The sequence below is a fragment of the Salminus brasiliensis genome, chromosome 9 (genome assembly GCF_030463535.1).
Source record: "Salminus brasiliensis chromosome 9, fSalBra1.hap2, whole genome shotgun sequence".
In the NCBI taxonomy this organism is placed as follows: domain Eukaryota; kingdom Metazoa; phylum Chordata; class Actinopteri; order Characiformes; family Bryconidae; genus Salminus; species Salminus brasiliensis.
In genome coordinates, this window is record NC_132886.1 from 15,112,843 (window position 1) to 15,135,754 (window position 22,912).

At 44.8% G+C, this 22,912-nt stretch overlaps 1 protein-coding gene across 1 annotated transcript; it reads left to right on the forward strand.

Moving 5' to 3' along the window:
• The first annotated feature begins 2,656 nt into the window (after nucleotides 1–2,656).
• irs4b (insulin receptor substrate 4b) lies at nucleotides 2,657–18,595 on the forward strand. The gene is made up of 2 exons (XM_072687559.1): nucleotides 2,657–6,627; nucleotides 15,232–18,595. The coding sequence occupies exons 1-2, from the start codon at nucleotides 2,955–2,957 to the stop codon at nucleotides 15,234–15,236; spliced, it is 3,678 nt and encodes a 1,225-aa protein (XP_072543660.1). The 5' UTR covers nucleotides 2,657–2,954; the 3' UTR covers nucleotides 15,237–18,595.
• Nucleotides 18,596–22,912: the final 4,317 nt, after the last annotated feature.

The window sequence follows — 22,912 nt, forward strand, 5'->3', positions numbered from 1 at the left end:
AACTGGCTGAACACTGTAGTGTCTGTGAAATCTGGAATTGTGTTCTGCACATCCCACTTTTAAATGCATGCACGCACACAGGCAAGGACAGGTCTAGGTTTGTTAAGATGTGGCGTGCCTGTGTCACCTGGATAACACAACGATTAGGTTTCACAAAATTGCAACACTAAGCAAGAGATATATGGCTATTGTATGAGACTGGACGCACTGGTTTTACTAACCAATCCTCTTGGAATGTTTTCCAAATGATTACAACAGGAAAAGCGGTCCAACATTTTTGGGTCCTTTCAAGCTCGTCTTGGAATGGAAACTGTTATTGTTATGTAAACTTGTTCATGCAAGATAAGATCAGCCTGCTTTTCACTCAGAGGTTAATATATACTAACAGGTCATCAGGTATCACTCACTGGGCTACAGCCAGAGCAGTGCTTGCTGCAGTATCCATTTACACACGTACTACTGCATTTTAAAACTGAAACATGATGAATCCAGGAGAATGGTTTACTGTGTGTGTTTCTTTCATTTCTGACTAAAAGCTACAGCATAAAGAAGGGAAACTCCCGTTTTAGGCTACTGCAAGGCCACTGTGTTTACAGCACCTGTTCAGCCAGTGTCTTCACTGAAATCAAAGCTGTTAATAGGGAGTTGGTATGCTTTTTTGTTAAGACTTTCCACTAGAAGTTGAAACACTGCTGTGAGGATTTGATTGCATTCAGTCGCAAAAGCATTCGTAAGGGCAGGTAGTGATGTTTGATTATTTTGGGATCATTTCAACTCATCCTAGAGGTAATGGATGGAGCTCCATTCCTCCAGAGATCACAGTTCCACTGCTTTACAGTCCAATGCTGGGGGTCTTTAGATCCCTGCAGTTAAATTCGCTAATAAAATGAGGTGTGAGGGTAGGTAGCACTGGTTCAGGGCTGCAATAGTTTCTAGAATTTCTTTTGCCTTTTAAAGAAGAGAAAATGTGTAATTTTATAACTTGCCTGGAGCCAAATGACTGATTCAGGCTTGATTGAACAGGCAGTTATGCATTTCTCTACATCATCAACTTTCACTTTTCTCCCTCTCTGTTTTAGAAACCTTTAGGCAAATATGTAATTGACAACTTATGCTGAACATTTTAGTAAATAAAATGTACTACTCATTTTTAAAAGTCTTGAAAACATTGACAAATCCTAAACAAATTCTAATCACACAGAACCTGTTCTTGAACCTTTAACAACTACAACGTAATGTAATGTAATTTATTAGAGCAATCAATTGAAACCCAAACAGCACACGATTTTCTACCAAACTGAAATGGACTGGAGGTCACTTTTGTTGACCATTCAAATAATTTATGAAGAAAAACCCACAATAGTCACAAAAATAACTAGAATCTGACAAAAATAATAATAAATAAAAATTCTATGAAAAAACAATTCTCAGTTCGTTCATTAACCGAGGAGTACCAACAATTTTGTCCATGTGTATGTGTGTATGTAATATATATATATATATATATATATATATAGAGAGAGAGAGAGAGAGAGAGAGAGAGAGATTTATAACATTGTTTTTGCACACAGTAGAACTTATGGACTTATGGATGAATTAATATACACAGGGATTCATTTACAAGCTTCTTTATTATTAACAACCCACTAAAAGCTAGAGTGTTAGAAATCAGTCTTTCATCCATGGCTTCTTCAGATAATCTTTCTTAACTTGGGGGCAGTTTTGCATTTTGGCTAAAATAAGGCTGGCCAACCGGCAGGGCAACTTTAAGTGCTAAGCATTTTCCCACAGATACCCGACTCCTCTTTCCCACGGTCTGTGGACCCACTTAAAAAAATACTGCAAACCCACCCACCCAGGTGGCACATACTACCAACACTTTCCGCCACCGTGTGAATTTGACAAATGGTTTCAGCTTCAGCGAGTACTGATACGCCAGATAAGTCAGAGCAGTAACATACTGAATTGTATTTGATACCGTTATTCGTTACACCCCGGTTAGTAGTGGCTACCTATACAGCAAACAGCCCTGGCGACTAGGGACGCTGCTCCTATTAGACAACACTACGTGGCTCGCTAGATAACGCACTGTATATCTACCCTGCTATACCAACCACCGAAGGTCTACAGTGTGCGGAAAGGCTGCTAGTTAAGTAAAAGCTACGTAACCTGACAGACACGGGTGCGCAAAGAAACCCTCACACGCTTTACCGAAGCCTACCTGTAATGTTAAATGCCCATCTTACTAGCTAGGTTGCAAAAAGCAAAAAAAAAAAAAACCAACCCAGCCACCCAACCCATCACGCAAAAGAAGGTAGTCGGTATATAAAGGATAAGATTGGACGAATTCACCGTCTATCATAACGCCCAGCCAATGAACGCTGTGTGGCTGACTCACGCCTACCAGTATTCGCCAGTCTATTGGATCACAGAGCGATCAATTATCTGTTTGGGGGCGTACCATTCGTGACTCGAATGAAACTCCGAGCACGATGGTTGGTCGAAAGCATAAATGACGACCGCGCATGCTGTGTCGTGATTGGCTAAGAATGGCGGCGGCCGCTTTTATCTAGCGTCTGGTCCAATCGGGAGCCGCATCGTCGAATGGTCCCGCCTCCAGACGAATGAGGCAGAGGTCACGTGTTGTTTGTGCTATGGTCCGTAGAGATGTGTACAGAGCGAGTGAGAAGCAGATTGGCAGCCCCGCTAGGAGGATCTACCGATAATAGAAACTGGTAATGTGGTCATGTTGCAGTTGCTTGGCTTGAATTCGGCTCGCATTGGCTGGATATCCGTTTTCATGAAGCGGCCTACAGGAGCCCATCACTGGAAGGAATAAATTGCGCCCTTCGCCGCTGCTGGAGATTTTCATCCCCCCGCCCCCCAAAACAAGAATGGGGTCTCAAACCACAACACTACGGCTGAGATAAAGCGACACTGCGTTTGTTTCTCTGATGGCAAATTTTGCAAGTTACCAGGAAAGCAAAGACGACATGTTGATGCTGGAGCCGCAGCAGAGGGTTATTGGGACTAAACCGGCGGCGAACGGCGACACCTCTGTTGGGGAACCCCCTTCTTCTTCCCTGCTTAGTAGCGGCGGCGCTCGCTTCCATCAGCACTTACCGCCTCCTTCTTACCACCAGGCTCCACCACAGCCGAGGGGACAACAGGAGCAGCAGCAGCAACAACAACATCAACAGCACCACTTCCAGCCGCAGCCACATGCGGATGGCGAGAACCACCAGGAATCACCGAGGTCCTCGTCTTGTGTAAACCCGGTACATGAGGGCACCGCTACTACTTCAAGGCACACACAGGCTACCTCAGCTGCCTCTGCTCTCGCTGTGAACGCCAGCGCCGCTGCTGCTACGGACGGGGTGGATGACATTAGAAAGTGCGGCTACCTGAGGAAACAGAAACACGGCCATAAGAGGTTTTTTGTCTTGCGCTCGTCGAGCCATTTAGGGCCAAGCCGACTGGAGTACTATGACAGCGAGAAGAAATTTCGTAGTAGCCTCCGCTCTGCTGCTGCTGCTGCCGCTGCCGCTGCCGCTGCTGCTGCCGCCACCACCTCCACCTCCTCAGCCGGGGCTGCAGCCACTGCCTCCCCTCCCAAAAGGGTAATCTATCTCTACCAGTGTTTTACTGTAAACAAAAGGGCAGATTCAAAGAGCAAACACCTCATAGCTCTGTACACTAAGGATGAGTACTTTGCTATCGTGGCAGAGAACGAGCAAGAGCAGGAGGACTGGTACTTAGCTCTGAGTGAGCTGATGAGCGAAGGCAAAAAAGGCCACATGGATGCTGATGAGCTGGATGACTGCTATGGCACGGTGACCCCCGGCACTGTCTTCAAGGAAGTGTGGCAGGTAAATGTGAAACCCAAAGGCCTGGGCCAGACTAAAAATCTCACTGGTGTGTACAGGCTGTGCCTCTCTTCAAAGACCATCCACTTGGTGAAACTGAACTCAGAGACCCCATGTGTGAACCTGCAGCTGATGAACATCAGGCGCTGCGGTCACTCTGAGAGCTTCTTCTTCATAGAGGTAGGCCGTTCTTCCTCCATCGGCCCCGGGGAGCTGTGGATGCAGGTGGACGACTCGGTGGTGGCTCAGAACATGCACGAGACCATTTTAGAGACCATGAAAGCGCTGAAGGCCTTTGCTGAATTCAGGCCACGAAGTAAAAGTCAGTCGTCAGGCTCCAACCCTATGGCTTTCATCACCACACGCCGCCACCTGGGCAACCTCCCTCCCAGCCAGACCGGACTCCAGCGGCGTTCACGGACGGAGTCGGTGGTGGGTACCCCACCCAGCAGCAAGAGCAGTGGAGCGAGTGGGTACCGGTTTCGCACCTCCAGCGAGGGCGAGGGCACCATGAACCGCCCCTTCCGGTCTGTCACTGGCAGCCTGATGCACCTCAATACTGCCCGTGCCAACCTGAGCAGACAGGAAAGCAGCAGCTGTGGCGGTGCCAGTAACCGATATGTACGAGCTTTGCCAGGTGCCACCTACCACGCACGGTCTGCCTCTCTTCCCGTCTCCCACTTCCCTTCCACCACCAGTCCAGTCAGTGTGTCCAGCAGCAGCGGACATGGCTCCGTCACTGACACCATCACGCGCCCCTCCAGCGCTTCCATCTGCGGCTCCCCCAGTGACGGGGGCTTCAACTCCTCTGATGAGTATGGCTCCAGCCCCGGAGACTTCCGCTACTTTAGAGTACGCAGCAACACACCTGACTCGCTGGGTAACACGCCACCCATCCGTGAGGAGCACTGTCTCAGTGACTACATGGCCATGGGCTGGAACCGAGACATGTTTGGCGGGAACGCCGGGGAGACCTCTCGGGATGAGAGTGCAGATGAAGATTCACGAACAGGATCTTATAGGAGACGGACGGCCTCTTTCACCAGACAAGTTGGGGGAGGCGGCGTGGGTGGAGTTGCTGTTTACCAGAAAACGACTCAGACCAACTTCTCGCTGGACGAGGCTGTGGCTGAGGGAAGCTCTCTGGGCAGCAGTGGTCAGCCAGCCTCCACCTCCTCCTCGCTCCGCTCAGACTACAGCTCCAGCTCTGAACATAGCCAGGACCGACCCCCTGCTTTGCGGGCTGCTGACTCCTTCAAAGATGATGGATACATGCCTATGATGGCTGGCGTGGTGCCTTCCCCACGTGACACAGACTACATGCCTATGCAACCTAGTGCTTTTCTCTCTGCCTCCTCACAGATCCAGAGCGCTGATTCTCAGCACATTGATTCGCAAGGCTACATGATGATGCTCCCAAGTGGGAGTGGGAGCGCAGACTCCTCTGCCCCAGCCAGCCCTCACATCAGCAGCAGATGTGTCAGTCGGCAAGGTGCTGTGAATGAGCGTCCTGAGAATGGAGAATACATGGACATGTCCAAAAGCAGGTCTACGATTGCCGGACGAAAACTGTCTAATGATAATTACTACACGCTGACCACTCCTGAGGCGCCCAAATCCTATAGCCCCTACTTCTCCCTCCCACGCTCATACAAAGCTCCGACAAGAGATCGGAGTGAACACGACGAATACGTTCCCATGAGCTCACCAGCCAAACCTGCCTACAACCCTCCTGCTGCCACATCTGAACACAGTGGCAGGTGTTCCTCTAGTGATGCGGCCCAGCACAATGGCTGCAGCGATGTCCATGCCATGGACCGGCGGGTAACACGCCCTAACCGCCTCCCCCTCAGTCGGCGCAGCTTTCATGGCTCGTTCAGGGCAAGCAAAGAAGCAGACGGCCCCTCCAGTCCTGGAGAGTACATTAACATCGAGTTTGGGGACCAGGCCACAAATGCTGCCTGTTCTCACACTACAGAGGATTCTCCCTCTGCCCATGGCACCAGCCGGGAGCACAGGTGCTCACCCCTCCCCCAGGACTATATGAGCGTGGAGGTGGACGGGCTGCCACCCAAAAGCCAGTCTCCGCGACCTTCTCTGGTGGCCCCCTGGAACCCCCCAACATATATTCGTCCCTCGACTTCCTTATCTTCTCACAGCAGTGGGGTCACTGTGGGTCGGCCAGATGACTACACGGAGATGAGCTTTGGTCAACGGCAGGAATCCAGAGGCCCCACAGTAATGATGCAGCACCTGCGTGTTGTGGAGCAGCATTACTCAAGTTCCAGTCCCCCATCTGAGCCAAAGGTGATTCGTGCAGACCCCCAGGGCAGGCGGAGACACAGCTCTGAAACGTTTGTCACATCTTCAGAGGTGACCGGTGGAAGTGGCCCAAATAGCAGTGCCCCAGTGCCTAGTGGTGCCCCTCAGGCAGGGGCCGGTAAGTGGCAGAGCTCGCCGTCCTTTGACAGCGTGTGGATGTGTGTGGACAGCGTGCCAACAGGTGATGCGGGGGAAATGCCTGGCTTCTCCACAGACCGAGCTGAAGCAAGTGCCTCCTCCACGAGGGCAGACAGGACTCTATCTGTGGAACACCAGAACGGCCTCAACTACATTGCGCTGGACCTGAGAGAGGACCCCCGGGCTGGGGGTGCCCTTGATGCCCCTCCCTCGTCGCCCTCTGCTGTGCCCCTCCTGGAAAATGGGGCCTATGCCAGCATAGACTTCACTAAATCTGAAGGAATCACTGCGGCTTCTAAAGGTGAGTGGTTACCTTCTGCTTTCTCGTTGCTGTCCGTACACATGCATACATTTTAGACATCGATTCAGTTTAGGGCTGGGCTTTTCCAGCTGTTTCCTGTTCAGTGCATAAGTCCAAAACACCAGTGAAGATTGTGCTTGAGGCAAGATTCCCTTTCTTTATGGATGGATGGATTATGGATGCTAGCCACGAAGCATGGAGCCAGTTTAGGCAGCTGTGAGTGCTTTAGTCACTTAACCAAATCCTAAACCTAATCCTATTGTGAAAGTGTGTGTGTGTAATCTCAGCAGTTGATCAATTGATGGATGAACCCTCAGTGTATCAGGGAAAAAAAAATGTATTTGTGGTTAAACAAGTTACTTTGAGGGTCTGTTAGGTTGAGTAATAAAGGTCAAAGACCCTTGGTCACTGTAGCGTGTGGTGTTGTCTGGAGACTGTGTTTGTTTGCGTTGGTAATGGTGACCTCTTTCCACTCGCTACAGATGACACAACAGGTTCAGTTTATTCCACACTCTTGTTTCGGAGGCTGCACCAACACTCTCCTGGCTTGACGTTGGTTAATGCGGGATCTTGAAGCAGTTTGTTAGTGAACTCGGAACATGGGATTGCAAACGTTTTCATCAATAGCAGACTTGACGACAGTAGTTCCCCTGTTCAAAGTATAGTATTATCCATCCTTCCCTTCTACTACTCCGGCCTGACTGTTCTTCTATCTCCCCCAGGTCTAGTGCTTCCTGGGTCTGTTGTGCTGTTTGGCAAAGGGAGAAGGGAGAAAGAAGACTGTGTGTCTAAAGAATGAGCAATAGAATGAGGGGAGAGTGAGTCAGTGTTCTCAGCAAGCCCTGGCTGACTCATTTGTTTATCATAGAGTTGAGACAGAGAAGAGTGAGGAACAGAGGGAAAAGGAGAGAGCGGGAGAGGGAGAGGCAGCACCTGTGTGTGAGAGAGGTGGTGGAAGGGTGTGTACGAGTGGGAAGGAATGTGTTTTCTAGTAGTATTAGGCCTCATGCAGGCCTTATGCAGGAGTTGCTTAGTTGTTGTCTTTTATTATTATAATTTTTTTTTTTTTAGGGCAATAGTCATGAACTGTCAGTAAGCAGCACGTAATCCTTGAACTCTTGCTCCCTACATCTGCTTATGTCTCTCTCCCTCTCTCTCTCTCTCTCTCTGTTTCTCAACCAGGTGTGGGGTCTATTTGTTTTAGTAGAACAGGCATCTGCATGTTTCGCTGACTCGTCCTCTGCTGTCTTTGATGTGGGCTAATTGGCCCAGCGTGTTGTAGCACATGCTACATGTTACAGGAAACGCATCAGCACTCAGAAATGTTACAGTTCTGCTTCCTGTCATGCTGTGCTCACACCTGGACAGGCCGTGACGGCGGGGCAACACAGCTGCTAACGGTACCGGTGTGCAACGGGCTCTGTGAAGTTCACTGCTTTACATCATACCCTTAGCGTAATTCCGCCAGGCCAGCAGCGGTGTGAACTCCGATGCCGATGACAGTAACGCTCCCCTGGTGTTTGTGCGGAGCTTGGACGCCGCTGCAGTGTTATGGCTATGGCAGTGTGGCGGCCTGTCTGGGTTTGGGGGTATGTCTGCTCTTTCTGGTGTTGGAATGTAAATTAGCGAGCGCATAGCTACACAGGAATGCGCCTCCATCGCCACACAGTGCTTTTCACTGCTGGCCGTGCCGGCTTTCAAGCGGCCTGGAGTAAACAGGCTGGGTGGCAGAGAACAGGACGCCGCATTCAGCCCAGAGTGCAGGCTTCTGCCGAGGTGAAAAAGGATAGAAACGAGTTATTTTTAGCTCTGACCGCCATACCCAAGACAGTTTTATCTGGAGCTGATCTTGTGCTTTTTCTTCTCCAGGCCCTTACTGCATCCTGAGCGGCTTGTTTTGGGCCATTTCGAAGGTGTTTGACGCTGTGTAATGTCAGCAACCCCTAACCCCAGAAACAGAGGGCGTGCACAATGCAGTCAGCAAGATAAAGGAGGGAGAAAAGAGATTGCTTTAATTCAGTAATGTGGCGTTTTTTGTTTGTGCTAGATGAGGTTTGTGCCCAGTGGGACTGCATATTGGATAAACAGTGTTAAATCAATTTATGTGATTTGATCCATGCATTGCACTGAATTAGTCCAGATCAGACTGACAGGGAGAAAAGCTTGAGGACAAAGCCACAATCAGGAATCCCTGGAGCTGGCAGGCTAGTGTTTGGGACTGCAACAACAACAGAGGCTGTGCTTGGCACGGCGGGCCGAGGGGGTGCTTTGGCAATTCCTAACTAGTACATTACGGAAATAAACAGGTAGAGCCACACTGTTCCTTTCAGCAGATAAGCTGGGATTGTATGTCTGTGCAGAAGCAGCATGCCCTGTTTGTATTTCACATATTTTCTATATTTACTGCTTTATTTTGAGAGCACCTATGATTAACCACTGTGGCATGTGTGCTAATCAGAATGGGTCTTATGGCAGGAAATGACTACACCAGGTACAAGGATCCCCTTTCCTGTGTTAAATGCACACACACACTCTCACACTCATAAACACACCTCAGTCCCTTACTCACATTCAAACTCATCTACTCAGTGGGCTTCCTTGTTGTTCGGTAAGCCTTCTAATATGCATGACACACAACATGACACCCAGGCGGCCCTGTTAGCACTCTCAGAATGGCTAGAGAGACCTTGTTGTAGCTGCATTTTCAGAGGGAGTTTTGACAGACGTGTTTTCTAGAGATGCGTAACAAGGAGTTTATGGGTTCATTAAAAGGGTCATATTCTACATTTTTCCTTAGAAGGTTTTTTTTTCTGAAGTCATTTATAGCGATTGTGTTGGTTTATGGACTCAACATAGTCATAAATCATGTCTACATGTCCAACCTCATGTCTTTATTGCTTAGGCAAAAACAGGCCCCTTTTAAACTGGGACTTTAGGCCCATATTTTGTCGCTGTTGGACAAAAAACATGTATCTCCAACGTTCCGACTTTACATGAAAAAGGAAAAACCTTCTTAACTTTTAATTGAAGTTATCTTGGAGCATTTTCTGTTGGACCATTAACCATATAATTTGTGTATAATGTAAAGGTCATCCCCCAGATTTACATTACATTGAAAAGAAAAATAACTAAACAGCGTCAATATGTAAATGACCTTTTTTCTGGTTGGCTGCCATGCATTGTACATTGTTTGTTTGGTTTTTTAAATATATATAAAGTTGTCCAGGCTAAAATGAGCGGGTGGGTTACACTACTGAAGGCTTAGTAAGCGAATACATTGCAAAATGTATTGCTTTTTATGACATCGCAAAAACAGTTCATTTAAATCAGGTTGATTTTTCATATTTGGATTACTTTAACCTGGGAATGAATGGTGTGATCTAAAACTTTACCAATGTTTAGCCACTACAGCAATTCAGCAAAACAGAAGTTTCAGGTCAAGTGTCCTCACATTCCTGGACAACATTTCCTAAGCCAGAACATATCCTAAATCTGCTGTCAACGATAGGCCAAGTCATGTTCAACTTGAAACCTACACGGGTTTACTGACATCCTGAGTTACCGATATGCTCTGGAACACAGTGGAACTTTGACCTCCCACCCCTTGCATGCACACAAACACACTTCCCCTCCCTAAAGAGACCTTGACCCCATGTTTGTGTGGACAGTGATTGGTGGAGCTGTGACAGTTCATGTGTTGTGTTGAGTTTACTGCTCATTACACACACAGATAAACATACTTATTCCACTTTTTCACAGATCCATCATGCCGAGCACGGAGTAACTCGAAACAAAACCAGGGGGCTATAGGGTGCCTGCTGTGAAGTCCAGATTTATGCACTGGGTCCAAACCAGCAAGCTGTGTGTGTATGTGTGTGTGTGTTTGTGTGTGTGTTTGTAAAAGTACACACAAGATCTGTTCTTGGAAAATGTTTTGCATGAGCTTTTTAAAAAACCTGTGGCCCTGTATTAGGTGTGAGGGGCGACAGCAGCAGCAGCAGCTTGGTTCAGACACTTTTGTTATACATATACACATACACATGCTTCCATGCTCCACACACACTTGCACTCATACTCACACTCATACTATTTATCACTTATTTTCACGATACATAATATGTCATTAATTGTTTTGACACCTGTTAAAGCAACATTATTATGTATATGTGTAGAATTATGTAGCATACGGTAATACGGTAGCAGTCTTGTAATTCTTGACCCATTGATGTAAAATCCTCTCCTTGTGGGCTGACCATATAACTGTACTCTGAACCAGGTCATTGGTTTAATAGTAAGTAAAATAGCTCCTTTCTCACATCCAAGGTCACTTTACAGTATCAATAGACACACAAATCAACACTAGACAAAACACACGCACACAAACACACACAGTTCCTCAGGTGACAGGAGGGTCACGGATGCTCCTGAGGCTGAGGATAACTCTAATAGTTAACACCAACTAGTGCGTGCCAAGTACTGCTACATTAATATCAGCACATTCAGCCTTCTGCCACACAGCAAAGCAGTTCTTGCAGAGGGCAGAAACCATCAAGGGTCAGTACCTACCAAAAGTGCTCCAATAAAGGACAGCTGGTGAACCAGCTATTGGGTCATGGGCATCTAAGGCTCATTGATGTGATTCATGGAGGTCCCACCTCTCGACTTAGGTTGTTGCTAGGGAGTTGCTATGGTATCTCATCTATTAGTGTAGTCTGATTCTACATCACTGTAGAAAGCACTATAGACCAAAGTATAGCATGCACAGTGTAGTCAGCAGATAAACACCCTTCATAGTTGTCTGACCCCAAACTAGGGTTAAATTTTTGTTCTATCTATAGCAATAGCTTGCACGTGTACTTTACAAATCAGTGCTTAAACACTTAGAATCAGGGGGAATTCATACTCTGTGTGTGTGTGTGGGGGGGGGGTTGTAATCTTGAGTACTTACTTCTTAGTCTGTATTAGAGTTCCTTCTGGGACGTTCGCAAAGAACTTCTTACCTGTTACCTGTAGGTGTGTGTTTGTGGCGGGAACATGTGCTCGGTAGTGAGAAGCTGTAGTAAGTTGTGGAGAAGGTGAGGTCATTTCAGGAGCTCTTGGAATGTCTTATTCTTTACAGTGAGTGTATTAAATCTCTGTGACTTGGCCTGCTCAGACACTTTAAAGCCCACGGTGGCACATGCTGCCATGCCCCCGAGTGACCTATTAGGTTACACATTTGAACTGTATAGAGCGGTCACTACTCATTAGGTTAGTTTTTATAAAGCTTTTGTTCATTTTAGTATCAGGCAAATTGCTAATAATAACGAACCACTGTTTTTTGTTTTAATTGTATTAATCTTTCGTTAAAAAAAAATAAAATAAATATATATATATATATATATATATATATATATATATATATATATATATATAATGTGTTTATTTTATTTTATTTTATTTTATTTTTTTTTTATTGAGTTTACTAATTAATCATGATAGGCCAAGTATTGCATTGCATGTATTTATCAGAAACCTGCTCAATACCCAAGAAATGATGACAGTAAAGGAAACTAGCAGCTTGGGCAACTTGACAATTGAGCATGTAAACAATGCTAGCACTCAAGGTTTATGGGGGTTGCTCCCTTCATCCTGCTGTTAGATTAGAGGGGATCCACTGTACAGAAGGAATTGGTCACTTCTCAAGTAAGATCTGGTGCATGATATCACAGGTAGTCTGTAGATCTCCACCAAGCTTCTTCAGTTCCAGCTTTTAGTGTCCAGCACAGTTGGGTGATTTCCCTGCTCAAACACACCTGGTTCAACTCATTGGTTAATTTCCAGGTTTGCAAGGTGTGTTTGATCAGGGAAATTGCCAAACTGCCCTCAACACTGGCCCTCTAGGACTAGAATTGAATTACCCTGATCTATGCTAAGAGTGACGTCTATTCCCATCTACTAAGAATACACACTGCTCTGATCCATTTTTAAATTGACATTAAGGGTACTCTTTATACAACCCCGCTCCTAACCTTTTCCTTGGAGAGCAGTCGGCTCGGTTCGACGTTGGTTGAATGGGAGTATTGGGGGATGCAGTCATGTGGAGTTTCCTGGATGATCACTTTAATCAAGTGCTCCTTGTTATGAGTAGTACTGATACCAATAACACACTACACTACATATGTGAACTGAGCGTACAATTTAGGAAAACAATGTTCTGTCTTTAGATTACATCTCTAAGGATGAGTCACTGATTAATTTTATGTATTCATGACCTAGTTAACTCTCAGGCATGCCAGTTCCTGTAAACATTTACATATCAGGCAGACCGTTTTACAGTGATAAGCAGATGTAACATTTAAGGCATAGCTGTGATGTTCGTCTGTCGAGTTTAAAATGAAAGCAAATGCAGTGTGGATAAAAGTTATGGGACACCTGTTAGTTCAATCATTGTTTCTTCTGAAGTCAAGGCTACTAAAACCAGAGTTTATCCTGCTAACATTGGGGTTACTGTCTCTACTGTCCAGTGAAGGCCTCCTACTAGATCTTGGAGCTTTGCTGTGCGAATTTCATTGCTTTCAGCGATAAGAACGTTGGTGAGGTCAGGCTGTTGAATGATCACCACGCCGCCTCAGCTAAACTCCCCAACTGATCAGAAAAGTTGGGATGGAGCATCATCATTTCAGAGAACATAAGGCTTTATACCCCTGTGGCCCACATCTGGCATTAGGCATGGTGTCTATAGGTTCATGTTTATCTGCTCGAAAGAGTTTTATTCTTTTGACAGTACTTCTCTACAGGGACTAGACAAGCTATATGTCTGCATTTGCACATCCGCATCTGTGTCAGCAACGGGTGCAACTTAAAGTAGCTCAATGCATTCATCAGAAAAGGTGTCCACAAACATTTGGACATGTAGCGTATATGTCTTAGTGGGGCTAAAGTGATCTGTTTATCTACAATTCCAGTATTGGACCCATATATTGTGCACTCCTTGTAATTATGTTGAGAGAAAAATGTATCATTGAAAATTAACTGGTGGATCACGCTACCAGTTGGGGTTCCTGTGCTATGTAAGGTGCCCTTTTACCTTTCTTTGCCTTTTATAGGTCTTTGTTTTGACCTGTGGTTCTGTGGTAGATCTCATGACTAGCACATGTTCTGTGGCGCTAAGATAAGGTACCTGAGTGCTCAGTTGACGATGGAAAGTGCTGAACGCTGTCAGGGACGTGAGTGTACAGGTCTTTCCATCGTAACAGCTTGTACTGAAAGGGTTCATGGCGTGCCAGGGAGAGTGGGCACTGCCAATAGGGTCAGGGGCAATCCCAGTGTCTCTGGGTGGAAAAGCAAGCCCTAAAATAGTTTCTGAAGTGAAGACAGGGTGGTGGGAGTGTGGTCATTGTTCCAGTTATAGTGCCACATAGTTGTGGCAGTGCTCCATGATGTACTTGTTGTGTTCCAGGGGCTTATACAGTGATGCACTGGAAGCATGTGTCAGCATGTGAGCAGTGATGTAAGAATTGAGACATACAGACCTCGGTGTGATTTTTTAAGTGTTTGGGATTATGGGGGCAAAGGTTACAGCGTAGAGTACACTTGAGCATTGTCTGTATTGTTTGTTTGTTTGTTTGTTTGTTTTTAAATGGTCCATAAGGAGCTAACTGCAGTTGCAAATATGGACATTTACTCCAATAAATTCTGTTGTATTTCTGTCATACAAAGAGTTGCCACTTTAGTAGTACCTTTGCTCGATGGCCAGTTCATCAGAGACGTTGCCAGTCAATCTTTCCATAGTGAAACACAGCAAATCTATCTCTGTAGGACGTTTATTTACATGTCCATCTACAGATTTGTAGTTAGAATGGCCAGGTTACTTTTTACCCATGGTTAGTTTGTGCCCAACTCTCTCTTTCTAAATAAACTCCCAAATTGGCATAAAACTTGGCCCAGGTCACATGACCTTTACCTGCACCTCTGCAAAGGGCTACCTCTCATGGGGCTGACCCCTTACATAACATTTGGCTATGTTGTTGTTGTTGTCCTGATTGCTGGCGTGTGGTGGGGGTGTTGTTGCATGTGCGCTGATGTGCCGGGCCAGGGCGGCCAGGAGGAACTCGTGGACCTGTGGTGCCTCAGCAGAGCTGGCCGTCGTTCACACAATGGGCCAGCAGCATTCCTCCCGCTCCAGACAGCCGTGGGCCCAGGCGATCTAAAAGCACCCACATTGTGCCCCCACCACCATTGTTTGGTCAAACAAAGCCGCCTATCAAAAGCATTGCTTGTCCACACTGGGGTCAATCCAGGCTAGCACATGACCCCACTGCCTACCAGAAGCATCAGGGAAAGCGAAGGGATTGGCAGGCTAGGCTAGGTTAAGTTAGGTCAGGGAGAGGTAAAGAGGGTTTGAGGAAGGTAGGGTTCATTTGACTGGCAAAGGTGAAACGAAAGGAAGTCAGCCGTGCAATTAGTCGTTTCCTCATGTAGAGTGTATTACATTGTGTTTCAAGTGGTACCACCTTGCCTCCAGATTGCATAGTTATGTAATGTACGGGTTAGGAGGTGAGCAGAACACACCTAACGTAGCTTCTGTACTGCTCTAACTATAAGCTTTTTTTCTTTCTCTAGACTAAGGATGAGCTGCTTTGCTGCATTTGAGTGAATTGGAGACCCACTCAGCCACCGATGACCCCTCTGACACACTCTGCAGAAGCGACACCAGGGGACCTCCACTTGGATTTCATGCCATGTCCTCCCTTTGAGTTTATCTTTATTTAAAACAGCATTATCTTCTGGATCCGTGTTTTCTGAGTTTGATGCTTTATTATATTGCTCGTTTTAAATCTTTTGGTTTTGGATTTTATCTCCATTGCTGCGTTTAAAAGGGAGGTTTGCTTGCTGAAATGCAAGGAGCCCAACACATCTCATTTGGGCAGGTACGCCATTAAGGCTACATGCATTAATACTGACTAAATCCCCTACATTTGCAGCATAGATTTCAGGTGCATTTCTTATGAATTTGGTGGATTTTCTTTTAGTTTGTTTTTTGTTTTGTTTTGTTTTTTTCTTTAAATTTTGCTGGACAGAAACTTTTTTAGGGGTTCACCTTTTTTTCTGGGCTTGGAAGTTTTCCATTTGCAAGTGTTCCCGCTCACAGCCAAGGAGTCCTTTACTCACACTATCATTGCTATCCCCCGATCCCTTATGGGCATCATGCTAAGCTATGACGTGTTGGAGTTGCGTCAACCCTACGTTAGGCCCCAGATATGACGTGCTGTGCAACCCCCCCCACACCCCTGCCCCACACCCAACCTATCCCACATCTCCTTAAATCCTTGGTAGGGAACACCCTGCCTCTTCTCCCCTCTGCCAAATATTCAGGAGGGATAGAGGGGGGAGGAGCAGAGTGGAAGAAAAGAGGAAGCGTCTATTCTGGGACTAAACAAAATGCCAGATGAGGTCTGCTGCAGTCTCTGAACTCTTAACGGGGCCAGCACAGGGTCATGGATAGCATTGCCATAATTGACACGAATAAAAACAGCTCTTCAAAAGGTTCCCCTCGTAAAGGAGCAGCAGTGTGAAAGTTTAAGGCCTACACATGCACTAATTCTGCTGTTATCTGAGAACAGGCAACACCATGTTACAGTTCACACTCTTTAAAAAGGAAGGTGCCAAAAACGGTTCCTTGGAGCGATGCCTCTGAAGAACGCCTTTCAGTGGATGCTTCAGAGAACCACAAATGAGAGGCGTTAAAGGGAACGGTAAAAAGTGCACATGTCCAATACTGTTAAAATAGGATGAGTCCTGCTATTTTGTTGCTTATTATTAAAAACACAACCAAAACCAAAACTTGTAGGTCACTATTCTTGCAAAGCGATGATGCTGTATGGCTGCACTGGGAAATAAGACTAGCTAGACTGTTCTAGCTAATGCTGGAAAGGATAAAGTCATGTTCTAGCTAATGTTGGAAGGGCTGAGTGATATATTTTAATTGACTCACTCAAAGCAATTTTATGCAACAACATATTTTAATAGTATTGGACATGGACGCCACACCAAATGTGCAGGTTTCTCTTTTAAAGCCACCTTTTAAACTGGCCCCCAGAGACACCTCAAAACGGTACTTATTTTTGCTCTATTACTTGGTGTTGCCCATTGTTTGGCAGTGAATTCTGGACCTCCTGAGGACTGGTTTGAGAACCACAGCTTCAGTGAACCCCAAGATAATTCAGTGGTTCTATATTAATTGCCATTTCTTTGGTTTCAGAACTGAAGGTCTGAACCAACAACCCTCATTTTTAACAGTGTAGCCTGGATGTCTTTAACCCGCCCAACATCAGGAGGCAAACCTGCCATAGGTACGCTGTTGTAGTGAACACACCCAAAAGGTGGGATCATCAAAAGAATGTCTTCATCAGCCAGCACGATGGTTTTGTTTAGTTAGTGTTTTTTTTTTTTTTCTTCCCTTTCAGTATTGTACACATGGTGTGCCATGCTTTGAGTGGGTACTTCCAGTAGGAAGACATGGAACAGGATTAAAGCTGAATCTTTGCCTTACTGTTTGTGATTAATTGTTGTCTGTGCGACCCTTTTTTATGGACGAGTACTAAGAGAGAGAGAGAGAAAAGAGAGAGCACAAAAGAGAAGGTACTTTTATCTACAGCTTGCGATTGACTTGTTTCAGCTTGCTAGGTACAGTAAATAAATCGCCCTTTCCTTATTTCAGTACATTTGATATAACTGAACCAAATGTTAAGCATTTGAATCAATGCTTGTGATGGGAAAAAAATCTATCTATATATATAAATATATGAAAAAGAATAGAGATATTTTCATGGTATGTTAAAAATGTCAAAAATGTGAAAGAAACTCGAGTCCTTAAATGTTTCAGTCCCTTCTGGTTAAGGGAGCTCTTCCTCTGTGCCCCCTTTTTGTATCTGACCCATGTCTTAAAGAGTGCAGATCAGAGCATCCGACTGTAATACAAAGGAAACCACACACTAACAGGCCTTGTTTAAGACTGTGTTCAGGTTTTTTTTTTGGTTTGTTTTTGTTCAGGTAAAAAGAAACGGTACAGTGGAAATGTGGCCTGAACACAGCTTTAAATATCTTTGGTCTTGGGTACAGTAAAAGAATCTAGAGAAAGTTTACCACTAAGAGAGCCCTACTTTGGCATATTGTTCCAAATGGTCCAGTATAGCAAGAAAAAGAAGGCCAAATGCAGCTGTTTGCTATCGTGTTTGCTCAAGTGAGTATTTTGCATTATATTGTGTCACAATTTCTGTTGATTTACCACAATTTAGAGGAGCAACAGTCCATATTTCAACTGCTGAAAATGATAAACCACACGATACATGCAAGTTCGGTATGGTTTTCCTTTTATTTTGTATGTAGTTTAAATAACAGAGTTGATTTTCTTGGGGGAATTGTATGAAATGTTGATTATTGTATCTTTTTTTTCCCTGAATCATTAATTTACGAGAGTTTGGGGAAATCGGGGCAATCTCCAGAGTGAATAGGCATTTTTGCAGTTTTGTAAAACGTTTTGGTACAGTTGCATTTTATTTGCTGCTGTGTACAAAAAAAAGTGAATGTTGACAATGGCAATCTTACAGAATACAGTGAGGATGACAAAGCTGTCATGGTATGTGTGTTTGGTTCATTTGAATGCTGTTGTTGGCAGAGTTGAGTTCATTTGAGGGAGGTAAGAAAAAAAAGAAAAGAAAAAACAAGCCTCCTGTGATCATTTACACTCTGCCGTAGCGTCTGAAAGGGAAAAACAAAAGAGGAACCTTTTAACAATTGTTCATGGCTGCGTCCACTGTACATACTGTTGCTTATTTTTCCCCATGTTGATTTTTTTTCTCCTCTTTTTCCTCTGGGGGGAAAAGGAGAGTGATGGCAGATACATTTTTGAGCGTTGCATAGTGTTTATATTTATCAAATTTTTTGCTTTCAATAGAGCAATTGCAATAAAAATGTGGTAATGTAACTGTGACTCCTTTGCAGTTCTTTTTGGTCTTTTGCTTTGTTTGTGAGAGTACGAGAGACACCAAGCCAAAACTAGTCAAAGCATACTGGTCTACACTCACGCTGGACTTTGATGTTTGTCTTGTAAAGTATATTTAGACCAATAGTAGCACATCAATGAAAACACAGCAGTTTCCAGAGTTTCCCCTACAGGTCAAATGAAGCCGTCTGAAGTACACCATGTGTCCAAATGTTTGTGGACACCCCTTCTAATGAATGCACTCACTTTATGTTGCACCCATTGCTGACACAGACCTGTAAATACATACACAGCTGATCTAGTCCCTGTAGAGAAGTATTGCCAATAGAATATGACTCTCTGGAGCAGATAAACATGAACCTATTGCCTAGTGCCAGCTGTGGGCTAGAGGGCTATAAAGCCCCCTAGCATTGAGCTGTGGAGCAGTGGAACTGTGTTTTCTGGATTGATGGAGCTACATCCAATACTTTTGGGATGAGTTGGGAAGTTGAGGATGAAATGGGGTGGTGATCATCCAACATCCTAACCTCACTAATTCTCTTGTCACAGAATGCTGCAAACTTCCTTTTAATATCTTTGGTTTCAGTAGAACTATTAGATGAGCATGTGTCTACAAACTATTGGACATCTAGTGTATACTGTCACTTGAAGCAAGCTAAGTCAATGCACTTGTAACAGGAAAAGCCACAGGTGTACAGGTGTGATAGTCACCTTTCCATTGCAGCAATGTTTGGCAGCTTGCAGTCAGTTTGGTGCCACCTATTGGTGACCCAGCCCGAGTGAAAAACAAGAAGCCAAGAACCATTTTAGGATTAAATAACAACAGAGTGAAGTCCATGACCAGACCAACCAATCAGCTGTCTTTGCTTTTCTTTGGTCTGTCGCTGGCGGCCTTTCGGGTTGTTCAGTAACACAATGGGCGAATTAACGCTTTGCAGATGCTAGAGAAGTCTCGGGCTATCCAGAGAAGGTAACTGAGGTAACTACCATCATCGTGGTCATATAAAAATAATAGATGTGCCGTTTTTACACCATTTGAGGGCACCATCTGCTTATTACACTGTTTAAAAAATAATAATAATAATAATAATAAGGTCTCTAGATCAACCTTCACAGCTGCCAGTTTGCCTTCCAGTTGAAACCAAAACTTTACTGCACTTTGACTCATGTTATTCTGACCTTTAGCATCATTTACCTCTTGATCAACTCGGGCATCTCAAACAGACCTTTTCTGTTCTCTAAATGAAATAATAAATGGAACAATGGCTTTCCCCACACCTGATTCTGCCTCATTAGATAGACAAACAAACCTATACAACATTTGTGCCAACAGTGTAAGTAAGCAGCTTGTGGAAAGCGGATGACTGGCCACTGCAGGTCAACTTTTCAATGGGGGTCGGCGCCTTTCCTAGAAGCCCTGAGCTTATTTGCCCTGCTCCTGTGGGCCTTTAGCAAGGCACTTCACCATGGCAGACATTATCTCTATAAAGGGATCCAACTGCTGCAGAAATCTGTTACCCAGCTAATTAACTAAGCTGACCAGTAATCAGAGACACAGACACTACTCCTGTTTCTCAAGCATGGCTGCAATTATTAGAACTGATATTTCTAATGTTTCCAAAACTGATGTATTATGAGGTAATATATGAGTAAATATCAAAAGCTATGTAGCCAACAATATTTCAGATCTTTTAATATGGTCAAATGCAAAATGTAAAGTAGGGCTGCCAACTGTTAAAGACAGTCACGACTCAAGCATTTGCCAAAGACCTTCTGGAATTAATAAACGTCAATCCTTCGGAGTATTGGTGGATTAATCACTTAATGTGGAAATGCTTATTGCACACTAAGGTGTATTATTCAGTAACTACAGTGTAAAGGTAAAAAGGTAAAGGAGCATGTATTTGTCACTGTACTATGTACAGCGAAATGTGTCCTCTGCATTTAATGTATCTATATATGGTAGTGAACACACACACACACACACACACACACACACACACACACTAGTGAACAAGGGGCCAACTCCAGCGCCTGGGAAGCAGAGGGTGAAGCGCCTTGCTCAAGGGCCCCACAGTGGCAGCTAGTCCTAAGCTCTAAAGGATGAGCCACCACTGCCCCACATCTGTTAAAAAAAGAACAATTAACAGCCTATGATTGGTTAGTCCGAAAGCGCTCATTCCTAGTCCTAATATTCAGATGTTCTTGTATGTTGTCATTACCTGGCACCGGTGTGTCAGATGAGCACTGGAGCTAAACATTGCAGGGTGGTCTATAATGAGTTAGTCTGTGAATGGTAGGTCTATAGCTGTGTTTGAAATGTGCCCTATTCACTGTATAGTGCATTCTTCGGGAAAAGGTAGAGCTAATTTTCAGTGCACTGTAACAACCCCAAAATGTAACATAAAGTGTACAAACAATGTACACTAAATCAACACAGAATACCCATAATCCTGTGCGTTGTTTGGTTTGAAGATTTACACACAGCTTCTCTGAGAAAGACCGTCATTCAGACTGTTCATGCAACAAACTCTGGCTGTCGCACATCAGTGAGCTCACACATAACCACGTGTCCGAGATCGTTCACTGGCTTGTATTTGTTTGGTCTATAACCAATTAACCTTTGATTGGTTAGTGTATAATTGGGTGCCCTGTGATTGGTTAGCTTATTGTTGGTTAGTCAATAATTGGTTCGTTTATAATTGATTGCTCTGTTGTTGGTTAGACTAAGAGTATCCTGTGTAATCCTGTGTGGTTAGTCAATAATTGGTTATCCTGTGATTGGTCAGTCAATACTTGACTAATCTATAATTAGTTAGCCTGTGATTGGGTGTTCTACAAATGTTTACACTGCTATTGGATAGTCAACGACTGGCTGGTCTCTGATTGTGTTGGTCTGTGAGTGACTGGAGAAGAGCACAGCTAACGTATGATTGGTTAGTCTATGACTGGTTGCTCTGTGAATGCTTAGTCTATAATTGATTAAACTCTTATTGGTTGGTCTATGGCTGTGTCCAAAACAGAAGGCAGCCGCCTCAATGTCTTGCTGCCTATGCTGTCTGATGAAGGTACCTACAACCAAATAGCACTTGAGACGCACTTTGAAGGCAGCAATACGCTGTGACATTGCCAAGATTTGGCAACTCACAACTCACAACAACTGCTGTGAGTTGGTGGTGCAACTAATTAGACATGAAAAGCCAAAATTTGGCTATTACATTGACACTTTCTCGTCAGAAGTAAAATATTTTGGGGAAATAATTGTACGTAACTTTTATATAGATTTTCTCCCAAGTTGAGCTGCCTCTAATCCAGAGGATCATAGCATATGTAAGGCAGCGAAGGATACATCTATGCTTCCTTCACAAATCGGCAAGATTAAGGTACCTTCTGACATGACTCTTTACCTTCCTGCCTTTCGAATACTGCCTGATATAGGCAGCATTTGTTACATCTCAGACCCCACCACATCCAATGAGGTCATGTTGGAGGAGCACTCGAGCAGACTCCTGGAAAGAGCTATTTCTGTACATTTAATTAAATACAACATAACTTGCTAAACTAGCTAGCTGTGATTGGTTAGACGTAAAATAGACTGTGCCAAAGGACCAAAAGAGGAGCCCTGATCTATCAGATTTAGCTGCCGACTGTGCAAAATCTAAAGTCTAAAGTGTCAATCTAACACAGCCATTTCTAATGAAGTGAGCAATGATCATGTGAGATCATTTGGTCATCAGTTCTTAGAAAACTGCGCAAGAGCAGCAACCCCTTTTCAAATGTCTCAGGAAGCCACTCTGATCTTCGTCACTAGATAACAAATGGGGTGAACCACCACTCGAGGACAGATATTCCTGCGTCATTAGGTGCCATCGAATCCCCATCTGGCTCTCCACTTTAGGAAAGGGAAAAGAAGAGTGTGTATGTGTTGAGGCCCTTCGAGCCTGTATTTGGGCTGGAGTATGCGATCGGAGGCAGCATGTGACGGCTGTCTTTAATTTCTAATGCGACGGTGGAGTAATTAGTCGTGCTCCTCTCCAGGGATGTAGTATTTGCTGTAGTGGACTTGAGTTTCAAAACAGTCTGAATGGGCATTCGCCTACATGGCACTCTCTCTTAGCAACTCGTTAAGGAAAAGGTTATGAATGAATGTCCTTCGTGTATCCTCCAATGCCCATGTTCCTGGAAATGCAGCGGTCAGTGTAGGAGGACGGCAGCCAAAAAAACAGTACCCCCATTCCACCCTCATTAGGCCTGATACCTAAACAAACCAGATTAAGCTATGGTTTAACTATAAGCCCT